The sequence below is a fragment of the Silurus aristotelis genome (assembly GCF_946808225.1).
Source record: "Silurus aristotelis genome assembly, chromosome: 1".
NCBI classification, from domain to species: domain Eukaryota; kingdom Metazoa; phylum Chordata; class Actinopteri; order Siluriformes; family Siluridae; genus Silurus; species Silurus aristotelis.
In genome coordinates, this window is record NC_139574.1 from 497028 (window position 1) to 509527 (window position 12500).

General features: G+C 41.6%; 2 protein-coding genes across 3 annotated transcripts in view; both read right to left on the minus strand.

Moving 5' to 3' along the window:
• LOC310729622 (uncharacterized protein) overlaps nucleotides 1-12500 on the minus strand; it is a 441633-nt gene that overhangs the window by 273770 nt on the left and 155363 nt on the right. The window lies entirely within an intron of this gene.
• The window catches only part of LOC310728083 (myosin-binding protein C, fast-type-like), a 29166-nt gene that overhangs the window by 479 nt on the left and 16187 nt on the right, over nucleotides 1-12500 (minus strand). For both annotated transcript variants that reach the window (XM_083545196.1, XM_083545195.1), the window contains 17 exons: nucleotides 11510-11642; nucleotides 11281-11405; nucleotides 10501-10606; nucleotides 10180-10349; nucleotides 9683-9848; nucleotides 9351-9457; nucleotides 9134-9163; nucleotides 8728-8870; nucleotides 6895-7054; nucleotides 6641-6745; nucleotides 6219-6407; nucleotides 5984-6118; nucleotides 4733-4900; nucleotides 4540-4628; nucleotides 4055-4250; nucleotides 1360-1499; nucleotides 157-405 (listed from right to left, as the gene is read on the minus strand). In XM_083545196.1, the coding sequence (XP_083401322.1) occupies nucleotides 178-405; nucleotides 1360-1499; nucleotides 4055-4250; nucleotides 4540-4628; nucleotides 4733-4900; nucleotides 5984-6118; nucleotides 6219-6407; nucleotides 6641-6745; nucleotides 6895-7054; nucleotides 8728-8870; nucleotides 9134-9163; nucleotides 9351-9457; nucleotides 9683-9848; nucleotides 10180-10349; nucleotides 10501-10606; nucleotides 11281-11405; nucleotides 11510-11642 (2390 nt within the window). In that variant the 3' untranslated portion in view covers nucleotides 157-177. The remainder of the gene's footprint in view (nucleotides 1-156; nucleotides 406-1359; nucleotides 1500-4054; nucleotides 4251-4539; nucleotides 4629-4732; nucleotides 4901-5983; nucleotides 6119-6218; nucleotides 6408-6640; nucleotides 6746-6894; nucleotides 7055-8727; nucleotides 8871-9133; nucleotides 9164-9350; nucleotides 9458-9682; nucleotides 9849-10179; nucleotides 10350-10500; nucleotides 10607-11280; nucleotides 11406-11509; nucleotides 11643-12500) is intronic.

Sequence of the window (12500 nt, forward strand, 5' to 3'; positions counted from 1 at the left end):
AGAGAGAGAGACAGAGAGAGACAGAGAGAGACAGAGAGAGACAGAGAGAGAGAGAGAGAGAGAATTCAGCAGAAGGAAAATTATACTGAAAAAAACAGTCACCTCAGAATTTTACAAAAACAGCTTCTTTCAACTCCTTTATTCCATTATTTGTACTGAAATGAAGAACAAATCATTTCAGTACAAATAATGCACACAAACACACACACACACACACACACACCCACACACACACACACACTGACCGGTCTTGGGGATGGTGGCTGTGTCCTTGCTCACACAGGGGTCCTCACTAAGGCCACAGAGGTTCTCACTGAACACACGGAACATGAACTGGTTCCCCATCACCAGGTCAGACACTGTGCAGTTAGTGCGACGGTTGTGTTCATACACCGTAAACCACTCCTGTAACAGTACATTAAAATAAAACATACTTTATTACGTACACACACACACACACACACACACACACACACACACACACACACACACACACACACTGCCCTAATCTGTGTCTAAATCTACAAAAGGCTCATTGCAGGGTCCAATAATACTTCAATCCAACACTCTCAAATTCTTCTAATTCATTTTCAAGATTTCATCACCATGTATAATCCTGAGAACATCTCTAGGTTACGTATGTAACCCTACTTCCCTGAGGGAACAAGATGCTGCGTTGAAATGCTTTGGGAATGCGCCCAAATGGTCACGCTTTAAAATAATGAGTGCAATCAGTCAAAAACTGGACGCTGGCCGTCACCGGTGGGGTGACGTAACCAGGAAGTATATGACAAACATGGAGTGAAGCTTAATGTGGCTTAGAGACACAGTGTCTCGTTTCCTAAAATTTTTGTCTGATTGCACACATTATTACAGAGCGTGGAAAACGTGGGCGCGGTCCCAAAACGTTTCAACGCAGCTTGAGTTCCTGAAAGGGAACCACTATTGCTCCAAACTCAGGTTTATGTGTCCTGAGGTGGGGTGGGGTGAAGTGAGGGGAAGTGAGGTAAGGTATTTGGTAGATGCACTTGTCCAGCCGGATTTACAATGTTCACATTTATACAACAAAAGAGTTAGAGGTCTTTCTCTAAGGCCCCAAGTGGCAGCATGGTGGTGCTGGGTTTTGAACTTATGACCTTCTGAGTAGAAGTCCAACACCTTTATCACAGACTTATAACCGTCATTATTACTATTAATTCAAAAAATAAATCCTGTTAAACAACTTTTCAGTGCCCCATGGGTGATATCTCATTCTTCTCTAGATCCCATGTAGACTGTGCTGCTCATATCATCACAGGTTTTTTTCCCTCATCACTTCACCTCAGACTCACTCATTAGGCATATATTAACATTTTTTACCTTGGTTTTCATGTCAGCTTTCTGGATGGTGTACCCGGTGATCTCACAGTTTCCATCATCTTTGGGTGGTTTCCACTCCAGTGCTGCATTAAATCCCCAAACATCTGTCACTTTCACAGCTGTAGGTGGTCCTGGTTTATCTGTAATGTATAAACATTGTTTGAATATGTATGTATAGAATACAACAAAAGCTACTAAATATGTGATGTTTATAATTGAATCTTACAGTGAGGGGAAAGAAGTCTGTCAGGTTTATTTGTTATAATGTTTGTGTTGTTTCTGTAAAGCTGATAAATGAATAGAGATAAATAAAGAACACTGAATCACATTTGGAAGCTACAGAGCCACAGTGAAGGGCTTCAACATCTCTGTAGTACAGGTATGTTGGATAAAATGCAGGTGGATCGTCCTCAAGCTTATATGACACTCTCTCAGACTAATGATGAGAAGGGAGAAGAGCAGCCAGCTGTCACATGAAAGCAGCAGGAACAACATTAGCACAGAGAACAATAAGCACTGCAGTGCATCTGGAGTATCTGTTGGTAAGACCAGATGACATACCAGTAGAAGCATGGTGTAAATGACCATTAAATCCTCCAATCATTAACACCTTTACCTCCATCCAATAGAGGGCGGTGTTGCCATGGGATAGCGCTGTATGTGCACATCGGTGAACTTTTGTGAAGTATTCTGATTAACGTTACTGAAGAAGAAAGATTGACTTTTGGGTGCACAGAGTGCAAACAGGTTTAAAAGATTTCTTTCTACCTCTTTCTGGCTGATGAAGGGCAGAAGGTAGCATTTTATTTCATCTGTGTGGAAAATGTGGAAACATTGCAGTGGTTATTCTGACCATCTTCTCTGAAGCTGTTGGTTAATATTTAGTTGTTAAAATATATGCCGATTCATCATTGAAGGCCATCTTGCTTGCTAGTGTTGTACAGAAAGATGGTTTGCAGCCATTCAGGTCTTTGTTTGGTGATTTTCTATGTTTTATGTTTTTCTCTCTAAGTTGAGATTGTAAATGTTTATGGCTTTTTATTGTACTTAATTAGCAGGCATATGCATAATGACTGATTAGAAATGAGTTTATTAGAGGGACAGCACATGTAGGATGTTTTGGTGACAAGGTGAGGGAGGTGAGATTGAGATGGTTTGGACATGTGCAGAGGAGGGACATGAATTATATTGGTAAAAAAATGCTGAAGATGGAGCCACCAGGTAGGAGGAAAAGAGGAAGGCCAAGGAGGAGGTTCATGGATGTGGTGAGGGAAGACATGCAGGTAGTTGGTGTGAAAGAGGCAGATGTAGAGGACAGGGGGGTATGGAGACGGATGATCCGCTGTGGCGCCCCCTAATGGGAGCAGCCGAAAGAAGAAGAAGAAGAAGAAGAAGAAGATGCATAATGACTGATTGTTTGTTTGTTTTTATTCAGCTCTTACTTGTTTATAAATGAAGATAAAATACTTTATAAACATCAGTTCTTGAGAGTAAAGTTCTCAGCTGGGGATGCTACACATGGAGATGTTTGGGAGAGATGGAAGTGGAGTTTTTAACCAGATGCAGAGGAGGAACATGGGGTATATCAGTAGGAGAATGCTGAGGATGGAGCCACCAGGAAGGAGGAAAAGAGGAAGACCAAGGAGGAGGTTTATTTACATTCACATTTACATTTGCGGCATTTAGCAGACGTCCTTATCCAGAGAGACGTACAAAAGTGCTTTGAGTCTCTAGTAATGAATAAATCTACACTGTACACCAGATTACACACTTAATATAAATATAACTCTTGAATTCTACAAAGCAAATTTGAAAAGTGCTAATTTAAGTGTTTCAGGAAGAGGTAGGTCTTCAGTCGTCGCTTGAAGATAGTCAGGGTTTATGGATGTGGTGAGGGAAGACATGCAGGTAGTTGGGTTGAAAGAGGCAGATGTTTTGCTGTGGCGACCCCAAATAGAAGCAGCCAAAAGAAGAAGAAGAAGAAGAAGAAGTGGTAGTGTTGTTTCTATGAACCCAATAACCCCATGCTCAAAGTGAAGTATGGAGGTGGAAGCAACATGATATGAGTAACTGCTCTGTAAATGCTCCTGCAACATTTAACGTCATGAAAGGATTTTTTATGTTTATTTTTTTCTTATAATTTCAAACCCTCAGTGTCTTGAATCTGGATTTGCCACTTTGCAATTTATTATTTTTGATACAAATGAAGACACTGGTACAACTGTAACTGTGCCATCAATAATTAAGTGCACATGAATAATATCTGCTAAGTAATATTGATATTACAGTCCTGCTTTCTCAGCATTATCCACATGCAGCATTACACCTCGGTTCTGTCTGTTACTGCTGCTACAATGCATTTCTCCAGTCCAACAGCCATGTCATCCTGGATCAGTGTTTGGGTGACTGAGCTCTCAGGGAAACCATAATGCTACAGTATGCAAGGATGCATTATACACCTGTGTCCTTCAGAGTCTGGGGTACAGTTTAATGTCCATGTGTGATGGTGAGGTGTCCACAAACCTTCCTCCATAAAATACATTTCCATTTATAGGATTAAAGAGACACCGACTGAATACGGCAAGACCCCCCCCCCCCCTCTCTGCCCCCCCCCCCCCCCCCCCCCAACTATACTGTATGTAGCAAGAAGAATTATAAATCCTGCTGTTTTCTGTAGACTGATATTTTTTCTTACCCACAATGCGGATGTCGAGGGTGGCACGGTCCTCCATGCCCTCGATTTGCAGGACTAGTGTATATTTTCCAGAATGTTCTCTTTCTGCTGAGCGAATAAACAGCACTGAGTCAACATTTGAGTTTCTGACTCCAACTTTCTTTGCATCTATTGGTTCTCCATCCTTTAACCATGTCGCCACAGGTCGAGGTTTACCCTAAACACACACACAAACACACACATTTAGAATCGCGAGGAAATAAAATACACGATGAAGTGGTTTAATGAAAACATCATGGAATAACTCAAGAATTTTTATTCAAGAATTTTGTACTTAAATGATTTTTTATCATGTTTCCAGATAAATCTGCAAACCATGAAATATTCCATGACCTTAGAACTGAGAAGATTTCGGGATTTTAGACTTGACATTGAGCTGCATGGGACAATGCGACTCCCACATTTCAACTACTGAAGACAATTTGGACAATAAAACACAAGCATACCTGGAAGGGAATAACCAGGTTGATTGTCTCTCCGACTCTTTTGATATATTTGGTTCTCAGATTGCGAGGAAGGCGGATTTTAGGATGCTCTGAGAGAAGTAAAGAGACAAAATGAAATTACTTTCCATCAGTCAATGTTGAATTGAATTGTTAATACTAAAACATATTTAACCAGTTCAGATTTCAGAAATACCCATGATCTCCCTGACAGTGACCGGCTGGGCGAGGACAGCAGGAGGGCTTTGGCCTGCAATGTTCACCGCTACAACACGGAAATTCATCTTCTCTCCTGTTGGCAAATTCCTCACCACGTAGTTTTGACGGTCCACCAGTTCAGTGTTTGCCACCTGCCACTCAGTATCTGACAAACACACAACAAAAACACATGCGTAAAGGAACTGTGGAATGGGGAAATGACCAAACCATTATTACTCCACACCAGCCAATTCCAACTGAACATTTCCGTCTCATCCAGATCCTGACCTTACACCTGATTTTAGTACTAATATTGCCTCTGGTCCTCAGTCAATCTGTGATCCTGATTCCAATCATAAACCACATCTGGATAAGGTTTACTTCTTAATCCTGATTTATCCTTTTGATCTGATATATTATCTGATCCTTCTCTGATCTACTCTCTGCTCTGCTTAAAACAGTAAACACTGTCCCAAAAGAACTTTACAGAAATAGATTACAAATAGACATGGCATCTGTATAAATGATTCCCTATAAGTTTATTTCAAATGATTGATTCAGAGGTGACGGCGGTGAAGGAAAACTCTGTGAGTTGGTGTGAGGAAGGATCCTTGAGAGGAACCAGACTCATAAGGGAACATCATCGTCAACACATTCATTACAGTTCATCATTTTTGAGGTGTACTTCAGCGATGGAGACTCAAATGTAAAACTGGTCCTGGTGATTATAGTCCTAAACCACTGAAGTAATTTAGATCAGCTCATCATTTCTATTTTGATTACAGTCCGGATTCATCTTCATGGTTCGTGAATTTACAGCGTCAATTTATTGACAGTAAATTCATGGATCTTTGACATATTCCTTGATCTACTCTCTGACTTGCTCCCTGATATATCTGTGTTGTCTTTTAGACATAATGCTATATAATCATTTTCATTTTTAATTGCTGAGTTTGCTGATGTCACTTCCTGTTTCCAGTTTGGTTTCCGCATGACCTGTACTTAATATTTCTGTGTATTCAGTCTAAGAGCATGTTCTAGAGGCAGCACCACGGATAATAACCATCTGTAGCCATGTGAAAATTAGGTCATGAAAAAAAAACAATGCAAAAGCATGGCCTCTAAGGATGTGACCTTTATCCTGATGGCTTTACCACATCATCTGAATCATCTACTCTCATGAACACACTGGCAACTTCTCCCCAGCCTTCATGTGATATGAACCTCTGGTACTGTGAACTGTACTTACCTCCCTCTTTGCAGAACTCAATGACATATCCATCCAAACCACCAGCACCAATTCTTTCTGGAGCTAACCACTTTAGAGAGCAGGTGGTATCAGTCACATCCTCCACTGTTAACTTTTTGGGCTCACTAGTGGGGGCTTAGAGAAAAAAATATCAGAGATCAGTTGAGGAGAGATCCAATGTGTGTGTGTGTGTGTGTGTGTGTGTGTGTGTGTGTGTGTGTGTGTGTGTTCTCACCAATTGGCATGAATGGTTTGGAGTTGAGACTTGGTGCTGAGACGCCAATACCATTAACAGCATAAACTCTCATCTCATACAGAATTCCCTCAATCATTCTCTTCGCTTCATACTTTGTGCCCTCCAACACATCAAAGTTCAGCTTCGTCCATCGAGATGATCCTTTCTTCTTCCTCTCCATTAGATAGCCTGTGTAAAAAAAAAAAAAACACTGTTTCTGATCTTCTCTTTGTCCTTCTGAGGGAAAACTTGTAAAACATGTAAAAAAGCCTGGACCCTTTAGCTCAGGCTGAAGGAATAGCACTTGTGATGGTGTGATCATATATATTTATATAATACACACACACACACACACACACACACACACACACACACACACACACACACACACACACAGACACGAGCAAAGCTGTTGTTTTTACCCTTAAGTGGAGCTCCTCCATCAAACTTAGGAGGCTCCCAGATTATAGAGGCACAGTCCTCTCCTACTGCTATACACTTCACATGCTCTGGAGGATCAGGAACATCTGTAAACACACACACACACACACACACACACACACACACACACACACACACACACAGAGTTAAGAAAGTTATTAAAGTTCTACAGCATTTCTTGTATATTTGTTTCTAGTGTGTTGTATATTTATCGTGATTGTATTTTGTTCCTCACCCACTATTTTGACAAACAGATTGGCTTTATCTTCTCCTACTGGATTTGTCACAGTAATGCTGTAGTTTCCTTCATCGTCTCGCTCCGCCCCCTCAATGACAAACGAGCTCAGACCGGTTCTACTCTCCACTCGGATCCGCCCTTCTGTCGCTGAGATTTGCTGAAAAGTAGGCGGAGCCAATTAACCCTAACCCTACAGTACAGATTAGTTACTGCAACACTGTGATACAAGTGTGTGTGAGTGTGTGTGTGTGTGTGTGTGTGTGTGTGTGTATACGTGTGTATGTGCAACTGTGTGTGTGTGTGTGTGTGTGTGTGTGTATACGTGTGTGGATACATGTGTATGTGCAACTGTGTGTGTGTGTGTGTGTGTGTGTATATATACGTGTGTGGATACATGTGTATGTGCAACTGTGTGTGTGTGTGTGTGTGTGTGTGTATATATACGTGTGTGGATACATGTGTATGTGCAACTGTGTGTGTGTGTGTGTGTGTGTGTATATACGTGTGTGTACGTTTGTGACTTTGTGTGTGTGTGTGTGTGTGTGTGTGTGTGTGTGTGTATATATATACGTGTGTGACTTTGTGTGTGTGTGTGTATACGTGTGTGACTTTGTGTGTGTGTGTGTGTACGTGTGTGACTTTGTGTGTGTGTGTGTGTGTGTGTGTGTGTGTATATATATACGTGTGTGACTTTGTGTGTGTGTGTATACGTGTGTGCATGTGTGTGTGTGTGTACGTGTGTGACTTTGTGTGTGTGTGTGTGTACGTGTGTTACTTTGTGTGTGTGTGTGTGTGTGTGTGTGTGTGTGTATATATATATACGTGTGTGACTTTGTGTGTGTGTGTGTATACGTGTGTGACTTTGTGTGTGTGTGTGTGTGTACGTGTGTGACTTTGTGTGTGTGTGTGTGTGTATATATATACGTGTGTGACTTTGTGTGTGTGTGTATACGTGTGTGACTTTGTGTGTGTGTGTGTGTACGTGTGTGACTTTGTGTGTGTGTGTGTGTGTGTGTGTGTGTGTGTGTGTGTGTGTGTGTGTGACTTTGTGTGTGTGTGTGTGTGTGTATATATATATACGTGTGTGACTTTGTGTGTGTGTGTATACGTGTGTGACTTTGTGTGTGTGTGTGTGTGTGTGTGTGTACGTGTGTGACTTTGTGTGTGTGTGTGTGTGACTTTGTGTGTGTGTGTGTGTGTGTGTGTGTGTATATATATACGTGTGTGACTTTGTGTGTGTGTGTATACGTGTGTGACTTTGTGTGTGTGTGTACGTGTGTGACTTTGTGTGTGTGTGTGTGTGTGTGTGTGTGTGTGTATATATATATACGTGTGTGACTTTGTGTGTGTGTGTATACGTGTGTGACTTTGTGTGTGTGTGTGTACGTGTGTGACTTTGTGTGTGTGTGTGTGTGTGTGTGTGTATATATATACGTGTGTGACTTTGTGTGTGTGTATACGTGTGTGACTTTGTGTGTGTGTGTGTAAGTGTGTGACTTTGTGTGTGTGTGTGTGTGTGTGTGTGTGTGTGTGTGTGTGTATATATACGTGTGTGACTTTGTGTGTGTGTGTGTGTGTGTGTGTGTGTGTATATATATACGTGTGTGACTTTGTGTGTGTGTGTATACGTGTGTGACTTTGTGTGTGTGTGTGTACGTGTGTGACTTTGTGTGTGTGTGTGTGTGTGTGTGTGTGTGTGTGTGTGTGTGTGTGTGTGTGTATATATACGTGTGTGACTTTGTGTGTGTGTGTGTGTATACGTGTGTGACTTTGTGTGTGTGTGTGTGTGTGTGTATACGTGTGTGTGTGTGTGTGTGTGTGTGTATATACATCGTCTCCCTTCTTCCAGCACACAGTAGGGGCCGGTTCTCCTGTGATCTCTACGTCAAGGCGGAGCTTGTTGCCAGCGACAACGATGATCGTGTTCTGAGAAACCACATTACCCGACACATCAAGGTGGATCTTAGGAGGATCTGATAGAGAAAGAGGGGGGAGGAGAGGGGAAGGAGAATTAGAGAACTTGGTGACTGACTGATTGGTTGAATTGTTTCTATATTCATTGTGTTGTTGCTTCGATGGTGATTTGTTGTTGTGGTTTTTTCATTGGTTAATTGGTTTGTTGAGGGATTTGTTTGTTAATAGTTTCTTTGATGATTGATAAATTGGTTGGTGATTTTTGTATTGATTAAATGAATAATTGATTGGTTTATTCATGGTTGATTGATTGATTGATTACCTTGCCTTGGTACGTAGTCAATCTTGATCTCTTTGAGTAAAAAACAGAAGTAGGAAATAAGAGAGAATATCAGAAAAATCGAAGAAAACAATTACAGAAAAAGAAATGACTTCATGTTTAATATATAATGATAGAAATAAATCAAATGTATTACTCTTTTATTTTCCTGATAGCGTGATGAAGAATCTACACACCACTGTTAACTAAAACATCTCACCCAGGAAGTTGAGTTTGGCTGAGAGGGACAGAGCATATCCATCAGGAATAAACGTATAATCCCCAGCATCACTGGGCTTCACATCATCTATAGTGAGACGGTGGATTCTACACACACACACACACACACACACACACACACACACACACACACACACACACACACACACACACAAATACAGATATATTGATTGATAGGCTTAAAAGTGGAAAGATTAAACTAATATAAAGTTGTAATGTTCTTGTAATGTTGTTGCAGTGTGTGTGTGTGTGTGTGTGTGTGTGTGTGTGTGTGTGTGTGTGTGTGTGTGTGTGTGTGTGTGTGTGTATTACCGGCCAATATGTGTGATTTTGATGCGTTCACTTGGCACAACTTCAACTCCATCTTTTAACCACTTTCCTGTCACTTTCTCATCAGAGACCTCACACTTAAACATGGCCTGTTCTGCAGACTTCACTGTGAGATCAGCTATACTCTGTAGGATCTCCAACTCCTTCTCTACTCAGAGACACACAGAGAGAGAGAGAGGGGGAGAGAGAGAGAGAGAGAGAGAGAGAGAGAGAGAGAGAGAGAGAGACATAGTCAAAAACAGCTGTGGAGAAAAACAAATCTTTTTCGCTGAGACTCTGTCAGACAGACGGACAGATGGACAGACAGACAGGTGGTCAGACAGACGGACAGATGGACAGACAGATGGACAGACAGACAGGTGGTCAGACAGACGGACAGATGGACAGACAGACAGGTGGTCAGATAGACGTACAGATGGACAGACAGATGGACAGACAGACAGGTGGTCAGACAGACGGACAGATGGACAAATATTTACCCTCCACAATGAGCTCTCCCTTAGTGTGCCCTCCAGTGGTGTAAGCATGGTACATTCCCGTATCCTCCAGCGTTGCCTCCTGGATGACGAGCGTATGGCGAGTCCCATCCTTCTTAAAGCGATAGTGCACACTCTTATCATCACGGCTCAACTCCTGCTCCTCATAGCACCTACACACACACACACACACACACACACACACACACACACACACACACACACACACACACACACACACACACACACACACACACTTTTCCCTATTGAATGCATGTTAGGATTTGTGGCCTGAGAGTGTAAAATATACTGTGTGTTTCCTACCAGATGACTTGTGCTCCTTCCTCTGAAACCTCAACCTCGAACTCCACCCTCTCTCCAACCACCACCTGATAGTCATCCAGCAGCTTTGTGATTGTAACTGGTGGCTCTACAACACACACACACACACACACACACACACACACACACACACACACACACTTTTTTGGTTCAATAATGCTATTTTATGTAAATTTGATAAAATCTACATTATCACCAGAATATTCTGAACATTAGAACAAAGCTCTGGAGAAGTAAATTATACACCCTGGGAGATGCTACATGACCTTGGGCTGCTATGTGATCGTCCATCTTCCAACCCAAAAACTTACCTGGACTGTTTAAACAGCTAACGGAGTAAAACTCAATACCACTAAACACCTGCAGGCTACAGCACTGTAGCACACATGCTTTATAAGGAGACTCTGTGCTGCCAGTGTTATCTTCATCACTGCTCCACAATCATCTACACTTCAGTCACTTCCTCACACAACACTGTCCTGTTGTCCTGTGTGTTCATTATTCTGGGTATTGATTGCACTTACAATTACACTTGAAAGTTATATTTTTACACTCTTCTTCCATTGTTTCATTGTAGATCCTTTAGAGGAATGTCCATTACAACCACTTACCCTCATCACATCTGAACCTCCATACACACATTCAATATCTCCTTCGTTACACATCTATTTTCACACACACACACACACACACACACACACACACACACACACACACACACACACACACACACACACACTTATTATCCCCTATTATACACACCTTTGACATAGATCTCAGTGAAACACTTATCTTCTCCAATCACACATTCGTAAGCTGCATCATCAGCCAGGGTGCACTTATTTATGGTAAGAGTGCGGATGTTCCCATTGGCCTCCATAATGTACCTGCAACACACAGAATCAATCAAGGAAACAACCAGCCAATCAGATCCTTCAGACTGTGTGTGTGTGTGTGTGTGTGTGTGTGTGTGTGTGTGTGTGTGTCTTACTTGGCTGAAGGTTTGATCTCCTGGCCATTTCGAAGCCATTTGACCTCAGCATTGGGATCTGCGACCTCCACACGAAGAACAACCTTCTTCCCCTTCATTACAGAGTACCACTCCTCCAGACGCTTCAGAAAGGCTACACACACACACACACACACACACACACACACACACACACACACACACACACATATATATTGTAAAATGGTGACATTACAGAAAGCATTTTTTTTTCACCTTTAAGAACTCACTGAAGGTGTGGATGGAGGAGCTGTTGTGTGCAGAAGGTGGTACAGGAGAAAACCTCATTATGGAGAAGTAAAGGAGGAGCTGGAGCTTTGTGGGAATTTATCATGAGCAGAGGTGAAGGTGTTGTTATGGTTGTGTGACTGGTTATGCGAGAAGAGATGTGGTTATTGGAGAACTGAAGAAAGTGGAATATGTGTCTAGATGTAGCTGAGAAAGTGCGGAGTGCAGGTGTAGAAGCTGGAATTGTGAATTGGAATTGGGATAAATTGCTTGAATTCTATATTCTTTACGATATGAAGTCCACAAGTCTCTGTAAAGTTCTCAATATTTATCTCATTTAGAAAAGCAACAACAATGTTAGCAACAGGGAGGAATTGGGACCAGAGGTGCATCTAAAAGGGGGCATCCCAAAGCCAGGGGTCCTTTATAAAGTGCCAATTTTAATCAGTTGCACAGAAAATTTCAGCCCCAACCAGTTTTAAAAACCTGATAGAGCATGGTTTAAAGATGTTGTTAAGGAGGTTTAAAGATGTTGTTAAGGAGGTTTAAAGATGTTGTTAAGGAGGTTTAAAGATGTTGTTAAGGAGGTTTAAAGATGTTGTTAAGGAGGTTTAAAGATGTTGTTAAGGAGGTTTAAAGATGTTGTTAAGGAGGTTTAAAGATGATGTTAAGGAGGTTTGAGGATGTTGTTAAGGAGGTTTAAAGATGTTGTTAAGGAGGTTTAAAGATGTTGTTAAGGAGGTTT